The 16,336-nt window shown below is 39.0% G+C and overlaps 1 protein-coding gene across 4 annotated transcripts in view; it reads left to right on the plus strand.

Annotated features, from left to right (window-relative positions):
• The window catches only part of LOC139718928 (uncharacterized), a 56,040-nt gene that overhangs the window by 8,142 nt on the left and 31,562 nt on the right, over positions 1–16,336 (plus strand). For 3 of the 4 annotated variants that reach the window (XM_071630380.1, XM_071630391.1, XM_071630386.1), the window contains exons 5-10: positions 1,636–1,899; positions 3,410–3,460; positions 3,914–3,967; positions 4,400–4,450; positions 5,711–5,779; positions 11,399–11,480. In XM_071630380.1, the coding sequence (XP_071486481.1) occupies positions 1,636–1,899; positions 3,410–3,460; positions 3,914–3,967; positions 4,400–4,450; positions 5,711–5,779; positions 11,399–11,480 (571 nt within the window). The remainder of the gene's footprint in view (positions 1–1,635; positions 1,900–3,409; positions 3,461–3,913; positions 3,968–4,399; positions 4,451–5,710; positions 5,780–11,398; positions 11,481–16,336) is intronic. The other variant, XM_071630398.1, reaches the window with a different exon arrangement.

Genomic DNA, 16,336 nt, shown 5'->3' on the forward strand with positions numbered 1-16,336 from the left:
AGATTTTCCAGAGAGAGTTTCCATGTCATAAGGTCAAAGGTCAAAAGGTCAAAGGTTAGGTGAAAAATGTTACAATTTCACTTTTCTCGCAAATGGTTCAATGTGTCTTCATGGAACTTGGTACATAGCATGTACTGACTGGCAGGGATTATCTAGGGAATGTAGGGGTCATGGGTCAATAGTCAGGGGTTCAAAGGTCAAGGTCAACTCAATATTTTACTATTTCCCTCATATACTAGTATATACCTATATGCAATGCTTGCATTATTATTTTTAAAATTCAATATACAATATGTACATATATTACCTAATAGAGATTCTCTTGGAAATTTCCTGCCAGAAGGTCAAAGGTCAAAGGTTAAGGGTCAAGGCAAGGTTTAAATGCAAAAAAACAAATCTATTTTGCACTGTTATTACACTCTTTCTTCATACCTTTAAAATTACTCTATGCATAAACTTATAAAAGGGTCAGTCAGAAGTTAAGTAAAAATCCTCAATTCCCCAAATACATGTACCTGAACTCTTTAATAGACAATTATAGCAAACCTAGTTCAAGGAAAGTGAACATTCAAGATATTTCTGACAAACCTGTCATTTCAATATTTGGCAGTTATGTGAAAATGTCATCACACATTGTGAAGACATTATACTATACACCTATTGGGAGAATCATGCATTATGGCAGAGGCATCAGTTGCCATAGCGACATTTCTAGTTTTAAAGATGGAATCATCCTGACTCCTGAAGACTTGCATCCACACCACTGATCATAATTAGTAGTCATTCATCGACAGGAGGTCAAAAGTGGTACACCTTGGGTGTTTCATTGTCTCTCAATTTTCATAAAGCTTGAGTTTCATATTCCTTTTGTGAGAAAATATAACCATTTGTCATAGAGTTACACATATAGATATGTGCTAAAGTATTGCTAGAAATGGCTTGTGAAGTGAGTATGATAACAGTTGTTACACATATGAAGCAATGTTTTTAGTGTTAAATTATGGCCATTACTTCCAGCCTCGCAGATACTGCATTTTGTCAGTCAATGGCTTTGCAAAATCACTAGGTTTTCTGATTCACAGTTGCCCCAATTGAGCATTTGCATGTTAATAGAGAAGCTCATGGTGGAGTCAATATGGAAAACCAAATACATCGCAGATTAGGCTTGAAGCCTGCTCCAGTGCTGTGCATCAATAACAGCACTGGCGTTCCCACTGCGAACAGAAACACATGTACCGCTATCTTGTCAACTAGATATTGTGGTTGACATGACGAAGTGCTTGAACATATTGAATACAACTGCACAGTGCTAGTTGCTCAGGTTTTCATCAAGAACAGTCAATGTGAGGTAGTTTAATTGATGTATCTTTGTTACATGCTGTATTCCATGTACATGAGAAATGTAGTAGTATGTCATATAAGTGGGCGCTTCACATGTGTATGATTATCCAAGTTAATGCAGTTACCATCTAAAAGAACATTCTAGAAAGGAAGCAATCTGGTCAGATTTTATTATTTAATCTTCTTATTTGATGAATTACAGTCAATCTTCAAACAGTTGTGTTGGTACAGTCTGCACAAATGATGCTCTCACTTACACACACCCATACAATGGCATAAACTTGCATTAACCAGGCTACAGCCAACCGAGTTCAGCCAGCTCTGGTTACAGCCAGACATCTAGCTCTCAGAGTACCTACAGCCAGCCAGCTCCTGCTAGTCAGCCATCGTACAACCAGCCTCCTAGCCAGTCTGGCTACACCCAGCCAAGCCAGCCCAGCACCTACAACCAGAGCAGCCAAGGTGGGCAAGGCAGCTATTCACAAGGGAGCCAGCAATCTGGTGGTGGCGGCGGATTCCAGAGCTCTAGTGGACAGTATGGGCAAGACCCATCCCAAGGTACATTGATTGAACCAAACCATGGTGAAATCTTATATTTCTCTACTCACATTTAACAAAATGTGAGCATGGCTTTATTGGTGTAAAGTACACTTGTAGCTCCCAGTCACAGAAACATTACAAAGCTTGGGAAGACACAAACTAAAACAAAATCAGATATAAAAGTGCTTTGCATGCTTGCTCTCAGTGTAAGACACAAGAAATAAACTTAATAGCTGTATACTGCAATAGTGATCAAGTCATAGCCAACTGTTTTTATTGTGTACATTATTGTTCTTATATTAAAACTTCTAAGTCACTCCAATGCCTTTTACATGCAGGCCCTTTTTTTTTTTTTCTCCAAAGTTTGTCCATATATAATATGGCACTGCACTAGGAAATTGATGCCCTGGCTCAAGCTCATACTGCATATTAGTCTGTAGTAAGATGAATTTGGAAACTTGTGGTAATAAAGGTAGTAATAAAGTACTATGATTGCATCACAGTTTCGTTTCTATAGCTCGTTGTTGGGTCATGTCCATGAATTCATTACTGTGGAATGACCTTGTATATCAGTTGAAATCAGTTCAGTGCTGTAATTGGTGTCAATAAGATGCTGGCTGTCCAGTAGTATCAAAACTTGTCAAAACATATTTGCTGTGGTGATATATGTGACTGTATTGCTATACTTATTCATATTGTTGCTAAGAATATATAGGGGGTTTTCATTCTAAGAGGTTTTTAGTACAAAGCTGTTCTGAAAGGCTGTTAATTTAGTATATTGATTAAACAAATATGTCTCATACTGATGTCCGGCCCATATGTCAAACTGCTTTATTTCATGCAAATATTGCACTCATTTGCAGCATTAATTGAGTGCTTGCTCCTATCATGCAAATATTTAAATATTGCAAACAGCTTTCACAGCCGTGGTGTGCTTGTCTGCTTTTGTATTAACAAATGCAAGTGATATGTGATCAGTGTTTATGTGTTAGTGATGTGTGGTTGGTGAGACACAGACTCAGGGGGACAAAATTGAGTAAATTTATGATTCAATTGGGTTTCCTATAGGTTATTACGGTCAGACGTCCAGCAGCAAAAGCTATGAACAAACTGACACATCAGGTAAGGTGGATTGGTGGACAACATGATGTCCAAGTGTGGATCTCATCCATACCTTTGTCATTGCAGCTAATCTCTACTACATACTAATCTTCTCATAATCCCATTGAAGTGTTTGGTTTACTTGTTTGGGTGTGCTGGCTTACTCTCTGTGGTGCATTTCCGGACATTGATGATTCTGACATCTTATATTGGCAGTTTTATTGGACACAGATGCATCTGATCACTTAACATGCTGATGGATCTTTATCAGACTGGCTTTCACAAGATATATCTGGAGGAACAGCACAGTTTGAAGAGTTTTGCTCTCTTGTGCGTACACATTTTTACCCTTAATCATTGCACCAATTATAAAAGAGAGATAAGGCACTAATAGTAGAACATTTTGTGTTTTGATTGAATTAAATAGGGCACTACCAAAGGACGAGTGCTGGTGGCTACAGTCAGTCCGGTAGTCAAGGTAAGGGCAATGGTTCCTGTCATCTCTTCCAAGTGGTAGTAGTATTACTCTTGTTATGTTCAGACTTTGATGGTGTCTAACACATCACCTTTCAACACCAACAGTTGTGAGTGTGTGTCTGTGTGATAATGTGTGCTTTTCTGCATAACATTTTTCAGTCAGCGTCCAGTCAGTGTCTAGAAGCTGCAACTCAACAAGAATTGCAGGTCTCGCCATAGGTCACTGCATCAAGCTGACACCTTGACAAAATTCTGTGTTATGTTATACATTTTGTGTGCTGCGTCTGTAGCATCTTTCATCCTATCTGTTCTGGACCTTAGCCTGGAGTTGAGAGCACTGCTGAATCCATAATGGTTCTCCAAGCCGAGAAACTGGAAAGGCAGTCTTACTAGATAAGTTGCAATAATCACAAGTGATACTAACGTAGGAAATTTTTGTTGCTCTGTCTTTCAGGAGGTTACCAGAACCAGAACTCTGGAGGGTATGGTCCGCCTCAGAATCAGTCAGGTTTGTTGTGTCCTCATCCTCAAATCAACACTGTATGGTAGTGATATTCACACCATCCTGTGTTGCACTACAGCCATGGGAAAATCCATTCTTCTTATGCAATTGTACGCGCATTACTAAATTTCAGTTGTGTTCTTCATATAGGAATTGATTGAACTAAGGAAGAGATGTCCATCCAAAGTCTGCTCCAATGCTGAGCATGTTGAAATTTCCAACTTTTCAATGTTAGATATGTAGGTTCTTGGCTGTCATTGGGAAAAACCCACAAACAAGTCACAAACAGGTATACCTCAGGAAAATGGAATTTGCACTCTTGCCCATCATTCAGGCATGAAAAACACAACTTGATGTAAGTGCCACAATACTATGAATTTGTTACATAGCTATCAATGTTGTGATTACAGCAGAGAATATCTTGATTGTTATTTGCAGGAGGTAGCAATGTTGGTGGCTATCAGCAGCAGTCTGGGGGCTATCAAGGAGGTATGTAATCACAAAACAGTAGTATCAGCAATTTATAGTAAAATACCACTCTGTGCTTTGTGAGTTGATTAATGATAGACTGAAATCATATAGAGTAAAATCAAGTGCACAGGTGATGGAGGTTTTATTAAAGATCTGCAATATGTGTGAAATAACACTAGTAGAGTCAAATCGCATGAGCAGGTTACAAAAAGTTTCAAGGTACACAGTGTTGAATTCACAAATGCACATTTGGTAAGGTAACAGTGTAGTCAGCTCATCTCCTGTTGTCCTGCACATGAACCTTCACTGAATGTCATCACTTGAAATGGAATCAAAGAGAATTAAATGTATACTTCACATCTGCAAGAGATTGACAAATTTGAGTTTATATGTCCAGGATTTTTTTTTTTTTTTTTTTGGGGGGGGGGGGGGGGAGGGGTCATGGCTACTAAAACACTAATCAATTCAGTCCTGATTTACGTGGATGTAGGACAATTTGTTAATCAGTTGCAATAAAAAGCAAATTTATGCAAGAATTTCATCAATTTGAACAATTTCGTAGTGCCCGCTACAAACTACAAGGATTAGAACCAGCACTGGCTGGAGTAGGTATGCCCATGATTTCTTTTGTCATGGCTACTACTAACACACTGATCAATTGAGTCTGTATTTATATAGATGAAGAGCAATTTGTCAATCAGTTGCCAAGTGAAGGTTCTCCCTTTTATTTTGACAAGAGAAGTCAAGTGATTTTTTTTTTTTAAACATTTTATTTGGCTTTGAAAGTCAATGTGTGTCTTAACTTGGGATCATTACTTACCTGCAGTTGGTGTATTCTGTTAACTTGGTGTAACAGGGCTGTTGGCTGATCATATTTTGGACAAGATTCTATCAAGGGGTTTGTATGGGCTTGCGTGCAACTAACAGTGCATATACAGTGAGGTGTGGCAGGCATATTGGTCGCCATTATGACATCTGCATATGTTTCAACATTTTTCGTTGTATGAAAATGGTGAGCAGGCCCAAGCAGATTGAAGCTTTCCTGCCAGATTCTTGCTCAAATTGAGTGTTAATGGGGTTTATGTATGCAACAAAGTTTGGACAAATGCATGTTTTTTATAGAGCCTATTTTGGTAAGTTTCCTTGTCATTATGGTACTGTGATGGTGCATTATGAAATTTTGAAGAGAAATGCTCCGATTCATTAGACTAGGGACTAATCTTCCAGAATCTTAGTTTTAAAAGCAGGCATGGTTCTGTTTTGGTGTTTTCTGCATAGGATACAACCAGCAGCCAGGTGGGCCTGGTCCTCAGAGTGGTGGCGGTGGTTACAGACCCCCTCCTCAGGGTAAGTCCCCGAATGCTAGATGTACTTTGGAGGGGAAATGTTTGGGAATTTGGCTTGTGTGGTCTCTGCATGGAGATGGAAGTACAATTTTGATTTAGTGTAAATTTCAGATGTGGTGAATCACTATGTGCTGTTGTTCCGAGATAGCTGATATTTCTCTTTTGGGCGTGAGGGGAGGTTGGGTGTTTCTGCTAACATCTGAAGTCCTCCACAAACTGAAAGACATTAAAATAGTTGCAGCTGGTTTATTTTTATCTACTTGCTTCCCGAGAAGCAAACTGAGCAATGGGGAAATGCGCATGAATAACAGTCTTATTTGCACATATACATGCAGAAGAAAACAACAACATTGCACTCATCACTTACAGAAAGTCATTTGATATGCACCAATATCCATCTGTGTTATAGGACATTTATACAACAAATCATGTACATCAAGAATGAATCAAGGTGGGGTGGATTCTGCCCCCGCCCTATTAGGGTTAAGCAAACCCTTTCAAGGAAAATAGTAACAAAGAGCAGCAGCATCATAGTACCTACCTGGAAATACAGAATGAGGAAACTGTCCAAAGCTAGCATTACTCCCAAGTGTGCAACAATTTCACTAAATATCATGCACTCTTCACTCCTATGGAAAACAGTGCTCTGTCATGAAACTCATAAAAACTAATCTATTTTTCCTTCTAATCACTCTGATTAATTTTATGCTAATTATGGTAGAAAAGTGGTCCATGACAATTTCCATTGAAAAAAGCAAAGGGGAAAAAACAAAGAAATACGTAAGATTCCAAAAACAATGAAATATATAATTTTAATGACTTTAGAAGTTTTTATGATGTACAATTGTGTAAAATTGTTTAATATGTTAAAACATATATCTTCACTGGGGTGACAAGACCTCGTATCTACAAAATGTCAAATGTTCATCAGGAGAGCAAAAAAACATGGCGGCCGAAGCACTAGAGCGAGTGGGAAACCCTTTCCTTTGACATGCTGTGGTGTGATGGCTTCATTTTTGGAGTAAGACAGTTGAGATTTGGACAGGACATCACTTTAAAGGCAATCGGTCGTCGCAGGCGATTCGCAGCTCAGTAGAAAAGCACGACAAGCTGCTCCTCCCGTTATTGTACCCCCGTACGTACCGAATGCCGAACACGACGCTACGCAGCGCACCAGCGAAAACCAGATGGGGCACGAGAGCCGTGCGAGCCGTCCACTGTAATTTCAACATGGACGCCCGAATACCTACCGAATGGGGCCGAATGGGTGCACGCACAAAACCGCACAACAGCCATGTGCATGAAAATCTCTCCTACGGGTCCCCGTCGCGACACAACAGTAGAGCTGTGTGGTGTACGTACGTACGTATCTGGCTGCAGTCTCTGTGTATTTGCACTATGGTGCCAATTTCAGCAATCTAAGCAATAATATTTTAAAATGTCTGAAAATATTATATAACAATATTTTAAATCATTCATATATTACGTTGTTTAATATTTGGTATTTATAAATATGCTTTGATGAAGAAATATTAAAACTCTAAACTTCATGTATAGCAAGTTGCAATGCTCATGGCCATATGGCGGGTTGTTTTGATCTCATTGGCAATTGTCTGCTGCTGCGTCAGCTGTGTTACTGTATGTTGGGCCGGATCGGAACATAACAAAGTTGGTATAAAGTCGTCGGTACCGGTATGTCAATATCAATAATGTGTGTGGTATGCGTGTACTGTTTCGGATTAGCCTTGGCTTTGGTTTAGTAATGAAACCTCACAATGGAGATCAAAACAGCCGTCCAACTCGAGTAAAACGTATCTACTTGTTTGACGCTATCGACGAGTGGAGAACGCAGAGAGACGTGTTCTTAGCATGCTTAGGACAGGGAGGTTTCCTCTCACCTCCCTGCTTAGGACAAGTAAGAGACCAGTGGCAGAGGGGGAAGCTTCAGCGTCAGCGTGCCGATGAAAAATTTGCTTTCCACTTGCTGGAGTTGCATGAACAGTTTTGCAGGAATTTAGAATGTGCAAATTCGTGTTACGGCATGCACGGTGGAATTGTAATGCCACGGCTTACGCCAATCAAGCAACCCCAGCTGACCAAGTCAACAACTTCAAGGAATCCAGATCCAGATGATGTGTAAGTAATGTTAGAAGTCTATTACATGAATCAATGATTGAAGTGGAATGACTTTTTCTAATCTATCTTTAACTGCTAGGGCCTTTGCGTTTCATCGACAAGTAGGCCTATTTTTCTATGTATAATTCCGCGAAAAACTTCTCTAAGTTCTCATTTATGTCAAATTATGATAACGCCGTAATCGAAATGACATTTGCTGGGTCAGTTTATCGCTTCTTAAAAACTGACCCAGCAGTAGGCAGCAAATGTCATTAGTCAGGGAATCGCAAGTAGTGGTAAGTTTTTTGTCATCACAGTATTGAGAATTTAAAGTATTTCATGTGCAAATGTAGAATCTAGATAGATACAGAGAGGTCACTTTCCTGAGCAGCTAGCGTCAACAATCCAGGTTAAATTTGCATAGCCAGATTTCATGGCTGCGATTCAAATACTGTTTGTCCCCATTGATTTAACTGTATAGCAAAGTCTCCTCTTTCATCATATTTAGGGGCCCTACATTTTAAGTTTGGTTAAGGAATTTTGATAAAGATTGTAATTTTCATAAGCTTGGCAAAAGTTTCAGGCATCTATGTTGCATTTATAGTCAAACTTCCAATGCATTTGGTCCAATAATTTGAAACCAAATTCAAGTGATCCAGTGAAGTGTACATCTTTTCATGTGAATTTCTACAAGTATGTTGAAATGTAAATTCTGAAGAAAAAAAAAATTGATCCTTTACAGTTGAAATTCGTTAAAGTTTGGTTACACCGACAGTGTCAGGTCAGTGGTAGTAACTACAGAGTTAATACAGTAGTGTACGTACAATACCCTTGTACGTGAAAGTTACAGTTTTATTTACCTTCACATCTTCATATAGGAGTGTCTAATAGGGATGGTGATTGGTGTGGAAGTTGTTGATGAACAACAGTTCATAAGAATCCATTGTTTTAATTCTAATACATATATTGGTCATAGGTCAAGGGGCAATATGAACCTATCAGTTTGTAACATGCTAATATGTACAGGTATGAGCTTCATCAAGTACGATTAATTGGTATCCGTGGCACATCCCTTATTTGTTGATCAAAGGTACGCCTCTGATTGGTATTTTAATCAGTGTTTGGTAGAAAGCTAACCCATTACAGTGGCTTTGCGATGTTACACTGAGTTGACTATGGACAAAGGTCTACTGTCCGCGATTTTCATTTATTTGTAGGGCATTTTTCACACATAACCTCAAATACTGATACCTGTGATAGGTTTATTTATAATGGTTATCCTTCACACTGTATTGTTGAGACAATAGTGTTCTGTTTGTTTGTGTAAGAGGGAGATAGACAATAATTTCTTTATGCTCCTGTCTGAAGAAGGCATTACATCTTATTTGTCATGTACTTATCTATGAGTTTTAATGTTCACTTTGTGTGTGTGTGTGTCTTTTTTTTAAAGATTATTCACACCAGGCTAAGCTGACAGAACTATAACTGTGAGTTTACCTAGTCAAATGAAAGGGTTTCGGCATTGCTTCTTACATATAGTATATTCCAGGCAGGTGATACAACGCTCACCTTCTTCATATTAGTTAGTAAAACAATGAAGAGTGCAAAAATACTGCATAAATGTGCAGTGCAACTGTGGCCGTTGGCCGTTGGCCCTGCACGGGCACAGTCGCTTCCCCGTCCTGAATTTATGTACACACTCCAGGGCAAGTACATGATACAGGCAGGGTCTCCGACCCAATCGTCCGCGTTCAGAATAGACAACTCGGCGGTAATATCCGCTACCCATGACGATGTGTCATCGTCCATGATGGCCACCCTATCTATTATAATGTGGTCTGCACTCACTAATCTGATCTGATCTGATCATTACAGTATAGTTGACGAGTGACGACGATCGACGATGCGATGAAGAGAATGCGTAGTCGTACGAAGTATACGCAGCTAGCTACTACAGTAGCTCATGCGAACATCACTCACATTACACAAAACGTACTGTCCCGCGCGCGTTTTTTTTTAGACGGCACAGATTGGGGAAACTAAAAATCTATCAGGGACCCTATCCCTAAACCTGACCCTAATCCTAATCCTAACCCTAACCATCAAACCCTAACCCTAACCCTAACCCTAACCCCAACCCCAACCCTAACCCTAACCCTAACCCTAACCATAACCAAAAACCCTAACCCAACGTTTTTCCCATAGGTTTAACGCGCGCCATGCCCCAATCTGTGCCGTCTTAAAAAAAAACGCGTCCCGCGCTCAGCAAGCGATCGCGAGCAATCGAGATACTATAGCGCGATACATTGCTTTAGGGATGTCTTGCGCACACACACATTTCGCTTCGTAGCAACTTCGGAAGCGAGTTTACGTGCTGCCGCCCGCGGCTGAAATATGTCCATGTATCCTCGCGACTGGGTGTCTTTAACCCTAACTAGGCCAGGCTGATGATAGAGCCGGGGGGCTCCCAGGCCACCCCCCTCCCCCCCCCCCCCCCCCCCCCTCCAGATCTCGGCCGTCGACCGCGCGATTGCGACAAAATTTGGCACACACATTGCTTATTATGTAATCTAAAGTACCATGAAGTTAATTTTTTTGACAATTATTTTTGCTAAATTAGGCTAATTTATGCATAATGATGCATGAAATCAGACAATTTGGTATAAATCACTAAGTAAAGCTCAAAACAGGCACATTTTTTGTGTAAATATTCTTTTTAGTGTCCTTAGCAAATGTAAGAGAAAAAAAGTGTGCAATCAGAAAAAAATTCGTAAGTATTTTATTGTTTTTTGAATTTCTTATGTATTTCTTTGTTTTTTCGACTTCATGTTTTTCATTTTTTTTTTTGATGAAATTTGTCCGCAACATTGTTCCGAACAAGAAAATATGTTATGAATTGATTTTGATTAATAAAACCCCCAAATAATCATGCTTTTATGAAATATGCAATTTTTGGTCTGACATGCACGTACATAAATGCGCAACTTTAAAACCACGCGCCCGGGTATCGCAATTTGGTGTCAAAAGATGCGGGAGACTCGAAAGAAAAAAGTCATGAAACGTCGCGGCAATAGCTTTTCGCGATAGCAATACATCGCGCGAAACGTCGAGGGCCCCCCCCCCCCCCCCCCCCCGACCTAGTTAGGGTTAACCCATTATTTGACCATTAATTTAAAAAAGTCATTTTCACCAAAATTTCAGATACAAGGTCTTGTCACCCCAGCAACGATATACAAACAAAAAATAGACTTTCAGTGCTTTTGATTTCGATTAGTGGCTAACAGGCTAAAGTAAGATGTTGGGAGTAATTTGCGTAATTCATTGCTTAAAATTACAAATTGATAATTTCAAAAAATGTTGAGACACAATCTTGTAGATTACCACTTGGGTGTTGCGCCACTGGTGGCTGAGATGTCAGAGGGGCGGAATCAGCCCCCCGGATTTAGCATAGCTAAAAAAGCCCGGCCTGTATAGGGTTAATGTTGTGTAGTGTCTTATTCTGCAGGTGGACCAAGTGGTGGTGGTTATGGTGGACGAGATGGTGGTGACAGAGGGGGATTCCGCGGACGAGGACGCACTGGCTTTGGGTGAGTCTTGTCAGCCTAGATATGAACTACCAAATATATAGAGAGAGAAAGAGGGAGAGAGAGAGAGAGGAAGGAAGAACAGGAGCAATAAAGTGGCCACATCTCAGATCTTTCAACTCATATTCAAGCATAGTTGTTTCACTAGTTGAGACATTATTGGTTGTAGGTCATGTTAAAAAGAAAGGAAAACAAAACTTATTTAAGACCTGGGTAATAGTTGTGTACTAGACTGAGATGTGGCTCAGAGATGATAGTTTTGCTTTTCTTCAGAGCGAAAGAGAATATTGTGGGAATATCTCGTAACATTCTGACTTCTGTTATATGATGTTGGTAAATGTAGTTGATTTACTGCAAATCAGCACAGGGTTTGAAAAAGCTTCTGGCATCCTGTATGTCAGTCCTGGTTTTTTTGGCAATAAAAATGCAAACATTACTGTACAGTAGGTAGTTATGGTTACAAATGGCTGCCTCCTGCCATCATGAAGTTGAATCTCTGAATTGACCATTAGCTTCAGTTCAGCTTTTACGGGTTTATGAAGTACATGTTAGAATGCAGTAGAAACTGCAATTTTTGGTGAAGTGGTGTCCTATGTCTTAGTACTGAAGCCTCACATGGTGTGGAATTTGAAGTTAGTGACTGAATATTGCCATCTTTGTTTTTATTGGGGTATCTTCCAGACATTTTTGGGGGGAGAAAATCTGAATGCAATAGGGGTATATATGCCATTACATCATGTCCAGGGTGTTGTAATGCTTATACATATCAAGAGTTGGTGCATTCATGCTTCCTACGTCTAACATCATACATGCCACAGTTTCTCGTTTCAGGTATCATCCATTGTATCTAAGCTCTATATAATGTTATTCCCTTAGAGGACATTATGTTAAAGATGAATGAGTGTGCTTGTACTTATTCTAATTGCTGTAAATGAATACATTTGGAACAGTGTATTACATAGTTGTAAAGAACCAGCCAAATTCCAAGGACTTAGGTTTTCCCTTCTTTTTGTTGCAGATCATTTTATGGAATGCCTTGTATGTCTAGTTCAAGCTTTGTTGAAACTTTCTTAAACAGTCAAATTTGCATGCTCTTGGTATGGGTCAGTAGAGTGTGTGGTTATCTTTAGAAGTACATATCTAACTAGCCATTTTTTGCAAATGAGGTGCACTCATGTATGGAGGTCATCATTCTTCTTTTGTGGCACCAAAGTATGTGAAGACTGGTCTTCATCAGTGTGTTATGTATGACCAAGATTGTGCATGTGATTAGAGACAATGGCAAGAAACAGTTTTTTTTTTTCTCCAGATGAATGACACTTCCAGATTCAAATCTATCTCAATAATACTGTCAGAATTCCAATGCTACATCAAGGTGTTGATTTACTAACAGATTTGCAGATAAATTGGAAACCCATATGGGAAGGGCAAAGGAGTACTCAGTGTTTTAAACTGGGTATGTAGATACATGTTTATAATGAAAGGTAGTGAATAAGTATATTTATTAGCAAAGTCTGATGGATTCAAGCGAATTTCATACCGACAACTTCCTCACATTTGGTACATTCATGAAGTAAGTCTTGCAGAAAATGTGAAGATATCTGATATTATAAATGCTGCGTAATGATGGGAAAACTCTTCACACAGAAGTAGCACAAGTTTAGAATGCCCAGCGCGATTCATGCAAATTACCTGTTTGTCCACTCTTTATCATGTCTGAATGTCGCATTTGGAATAAGAAGGTTTACAAATATAAGTGGCCGAAGAAAGCAGCATGCTTCCAGTGGCTGTAAACAGCAAAGATTGCTATGTGACAGCAATGAACACTACGAAATCACTTTGTACATACTGCATGTTTATTGCAGTACATTGTATATGCTGTATCCTTGCTCTGTATGCATGGCACACTAAGTCTTGAATCAAAATGGTAACTGCTACATATTTGCCAGAAAATTGTGGGTACAGTCTAATCAAATGTGACATGCATTGCAAGAAGTGCCTTCAAACTCAAAGGATAGAGCAACTCTGTTAGGTATGCAAAGTTTTACCTGGCTGAGACACAGACTCAAGTTCATCTTTTGATTTGTTGCAGTTACTCACATAATCAAGACACCTTTTGTTTCTGTTTCTACAAAAGAAACAAAAAACAAAGTCTGCACAATTATGAAAAAGCATTTCACTCATGCAATACTCCATTCACTACCTTGACTAGCGGTCTGTGCCCGGCTGTCCATGCTGATGCTACGAGAGAAGTGCTGTCATGTAAATTCTCATATTCAGTACCATTTATCTACTTGGTACTCAAATGTACAATTTAATTACTTGTACTTGAGGATATTATTGGCATGCAGTGACTGGACCAACATTGCATTTTGCTGCTATTACACTTTCAAATATCCTGTAATGTTTGATGGTCAGGTGGTAAAGTCAAGAATTTTTATGCCTTCACCCAGAAGGGTGGCCGAGGCATTATGTCTATAAGCTTGTCCATTTGTCTCTCCCGCTGACATCTTATTATCAAACACGTTCAGTACGTTCTGTGTACCTGGTGCAGTTATGTTACTTGACATGTGTGCGTATGAGATTTCAAGCAAATCCCTCAAGATCATAGTCTCTGAAATTATACTAGAAATGGTATTTTTTAGCTGTAATTTCAGCTAGGACTTTTCAGTGATCTGTATAGTGGAAATGATAAAAATCAAGGATTGTTGGTGTGAAATGGTGATGCAAGTTCAAAGTTATTAAACTTTAAGCATTTCCACTCTTTCAGCTCAGAATGTTCAGTTGTAATGTCACTTTGGTGGGAATGGTAGAAATAGTTATTGACATGAACTTGATAGTAGGGATAGGTCTAGATGATAGATCATTCCATTTGGCTGAATATTTAATGTTTTTAGCAATAACGTCAGCTGAGGATGTCTGTCTATTAATATTTACTGAAGACAGAAATAAGTGGAGCTTCCAGAGTGCAATATTCAATGAGTTACTTTTTGATATCAAACTTTTGGGGGGCAAATTATTTGATGTGTAGGGCCCCAGTTTTTCTCTCTTTCTCTTCTTTCTTTAAAACAACGACAACATTAAACTTTGCAAGGTAAGTATCTCAGCAGTGCACAAATTTTCAAAATTTGGTCTTTAATGACTACTCAGACTGTGACTACCATTGCGGTCACTGGGCAAACTTCTATAATTTCTAATTGAGTTTTACCCCTTTGTAATCTCAATTAGGAGGATACTATCTGCATTTTTTGGTCATAAAATTGAAGCTGGAGTGATCCACACTGTTTCGGTGCTATCATCTGCACAATATCCACATTGCCTCCTTGTTTGTGTGTGTTGTGTGAATACAATTCAAAATAATGTACATTATTTGCAAGGTGCAGTCAAAAGATCATCTTTTCCCCACACATCATCAGAGGTGCTTGTGTAGTTTTTCCATGATTGTTTTTTTTTCCCCAGGCATTTATAAAAACATAGTTTGTATCATTTCTGGAGTGAGTGAAAACATTTTTCATTGAATTGTCTGCATTACTCTTATGCTGGCAACTGGGGGGGGGGGGGGGATGCATTTTTGAACAGAGTATTATAATATGGATCCTCTCCAACCAGTGTGATGTTTTTTTTTTTTCTTAAAGTATCACATGCTTATTCTTTGGTCTCCTCAGTTTGCAGGTGAGCTGTTGCGATCATGCATCGTTTGTCGTGCATGGTGCATAAACTTCATTTTTTCATTTTCAGCTTCATGAAAACCCCATGACAGGTTTTCACCAAACTTGGCAGCTAGCATCCATAGGGTGATAAGATCTCAAATTTCTCAAGTCAGCCTAATTCTTTGGGCTCTTGTGGGGGACCAAAATTGGGATGCAGTTTGCACATGTTTATCTTTGTGAAGACTCACAGTCAAATCATCAACAAACTTGGCAGGTATTATTGCCAGTGTTATAGAATTTACAAATGGACGCTATGTCCCCTGGAGGTCCCCTGAAGCCTCAAGCTTGCTATGTTCTTCTCAGGTAATAGTCTGATACTCGGGTGAGTGCTAGACCCACAAGGTCTCTTGTTTATTACGAACCTGAAGAACTGTGAAAAAAAAAAACCTGCAGTTTGATACTGTTATTTCTTTGGTCTACACACTGTTGGATAATGCAATTCATTATCACAGAAATATGATGGTACTGGTCTAACACAGGCTAAGCACAGCATAATCCAGTAGTAAATATGGGTTTTCATTTTGTTTGACACCTTTGCAATATTTTCTGGTTATTCAAGGATCTCAATACAAGTAAGACTTCTGTTACACCAATCTCTCCAGGACTTGATATCAGCGCTTGCCCTTGGCAAGTAAGATTTGTTGGGCAAGTATGAATATAAAGTTTACTGGCCCAAACTCGGAAACAAGATTTCAATTGTAAAGTGAGATTAAAGTTTTGAAGAAAAAAACAAACTTCACATTTGTAATTGAATTTGATTATCATTGTCTGTTGACACACTGTCGTCAGATTCAAACCAAATCATTCAGCATCATTTTGTTGTTTGTCCTGTAATTGCAGAGAGAGAGCATAATTGTCATCTCCCTCTTCAATTTTTCAATTTTTTCAATTTCTTCCCCCGTTCCTCTCCCCTCCCCTCGTAGTACTGATGATATGAATCTCAAGTCTTTCATATATTTTAGTATGGTTAATTAATAAAACACCTTGCTCAAGGATTATAGAATAACTTCATCAAAATCATGGACATCAGAACCAGGGCTCCATTTTCTTCAGCCTTCTCGAAACTATAAAAAAAAAAAAAAAAATATATATATATATATATATATATATATATATATACAGGGTGGTCCACGAGGGGTTTTAGCATGT

Source organism: Diadema antillarum, unplaced genomic scaffold (genome assembly GCF_040938485.1).
Source record: "Diadema antillarum isolate AM-2024a unplaced genomic scaffold, OU_Dant_1.0 scf00000008, whole genome shotgun sequence".
In the NCBI taxonomy this organism is placed as follows: Eukaryota; Metazoa; Echinodermata; class Echinoidea; order Diadematoida; family Diadematidae; genus Diadema; species Diadema antillarum.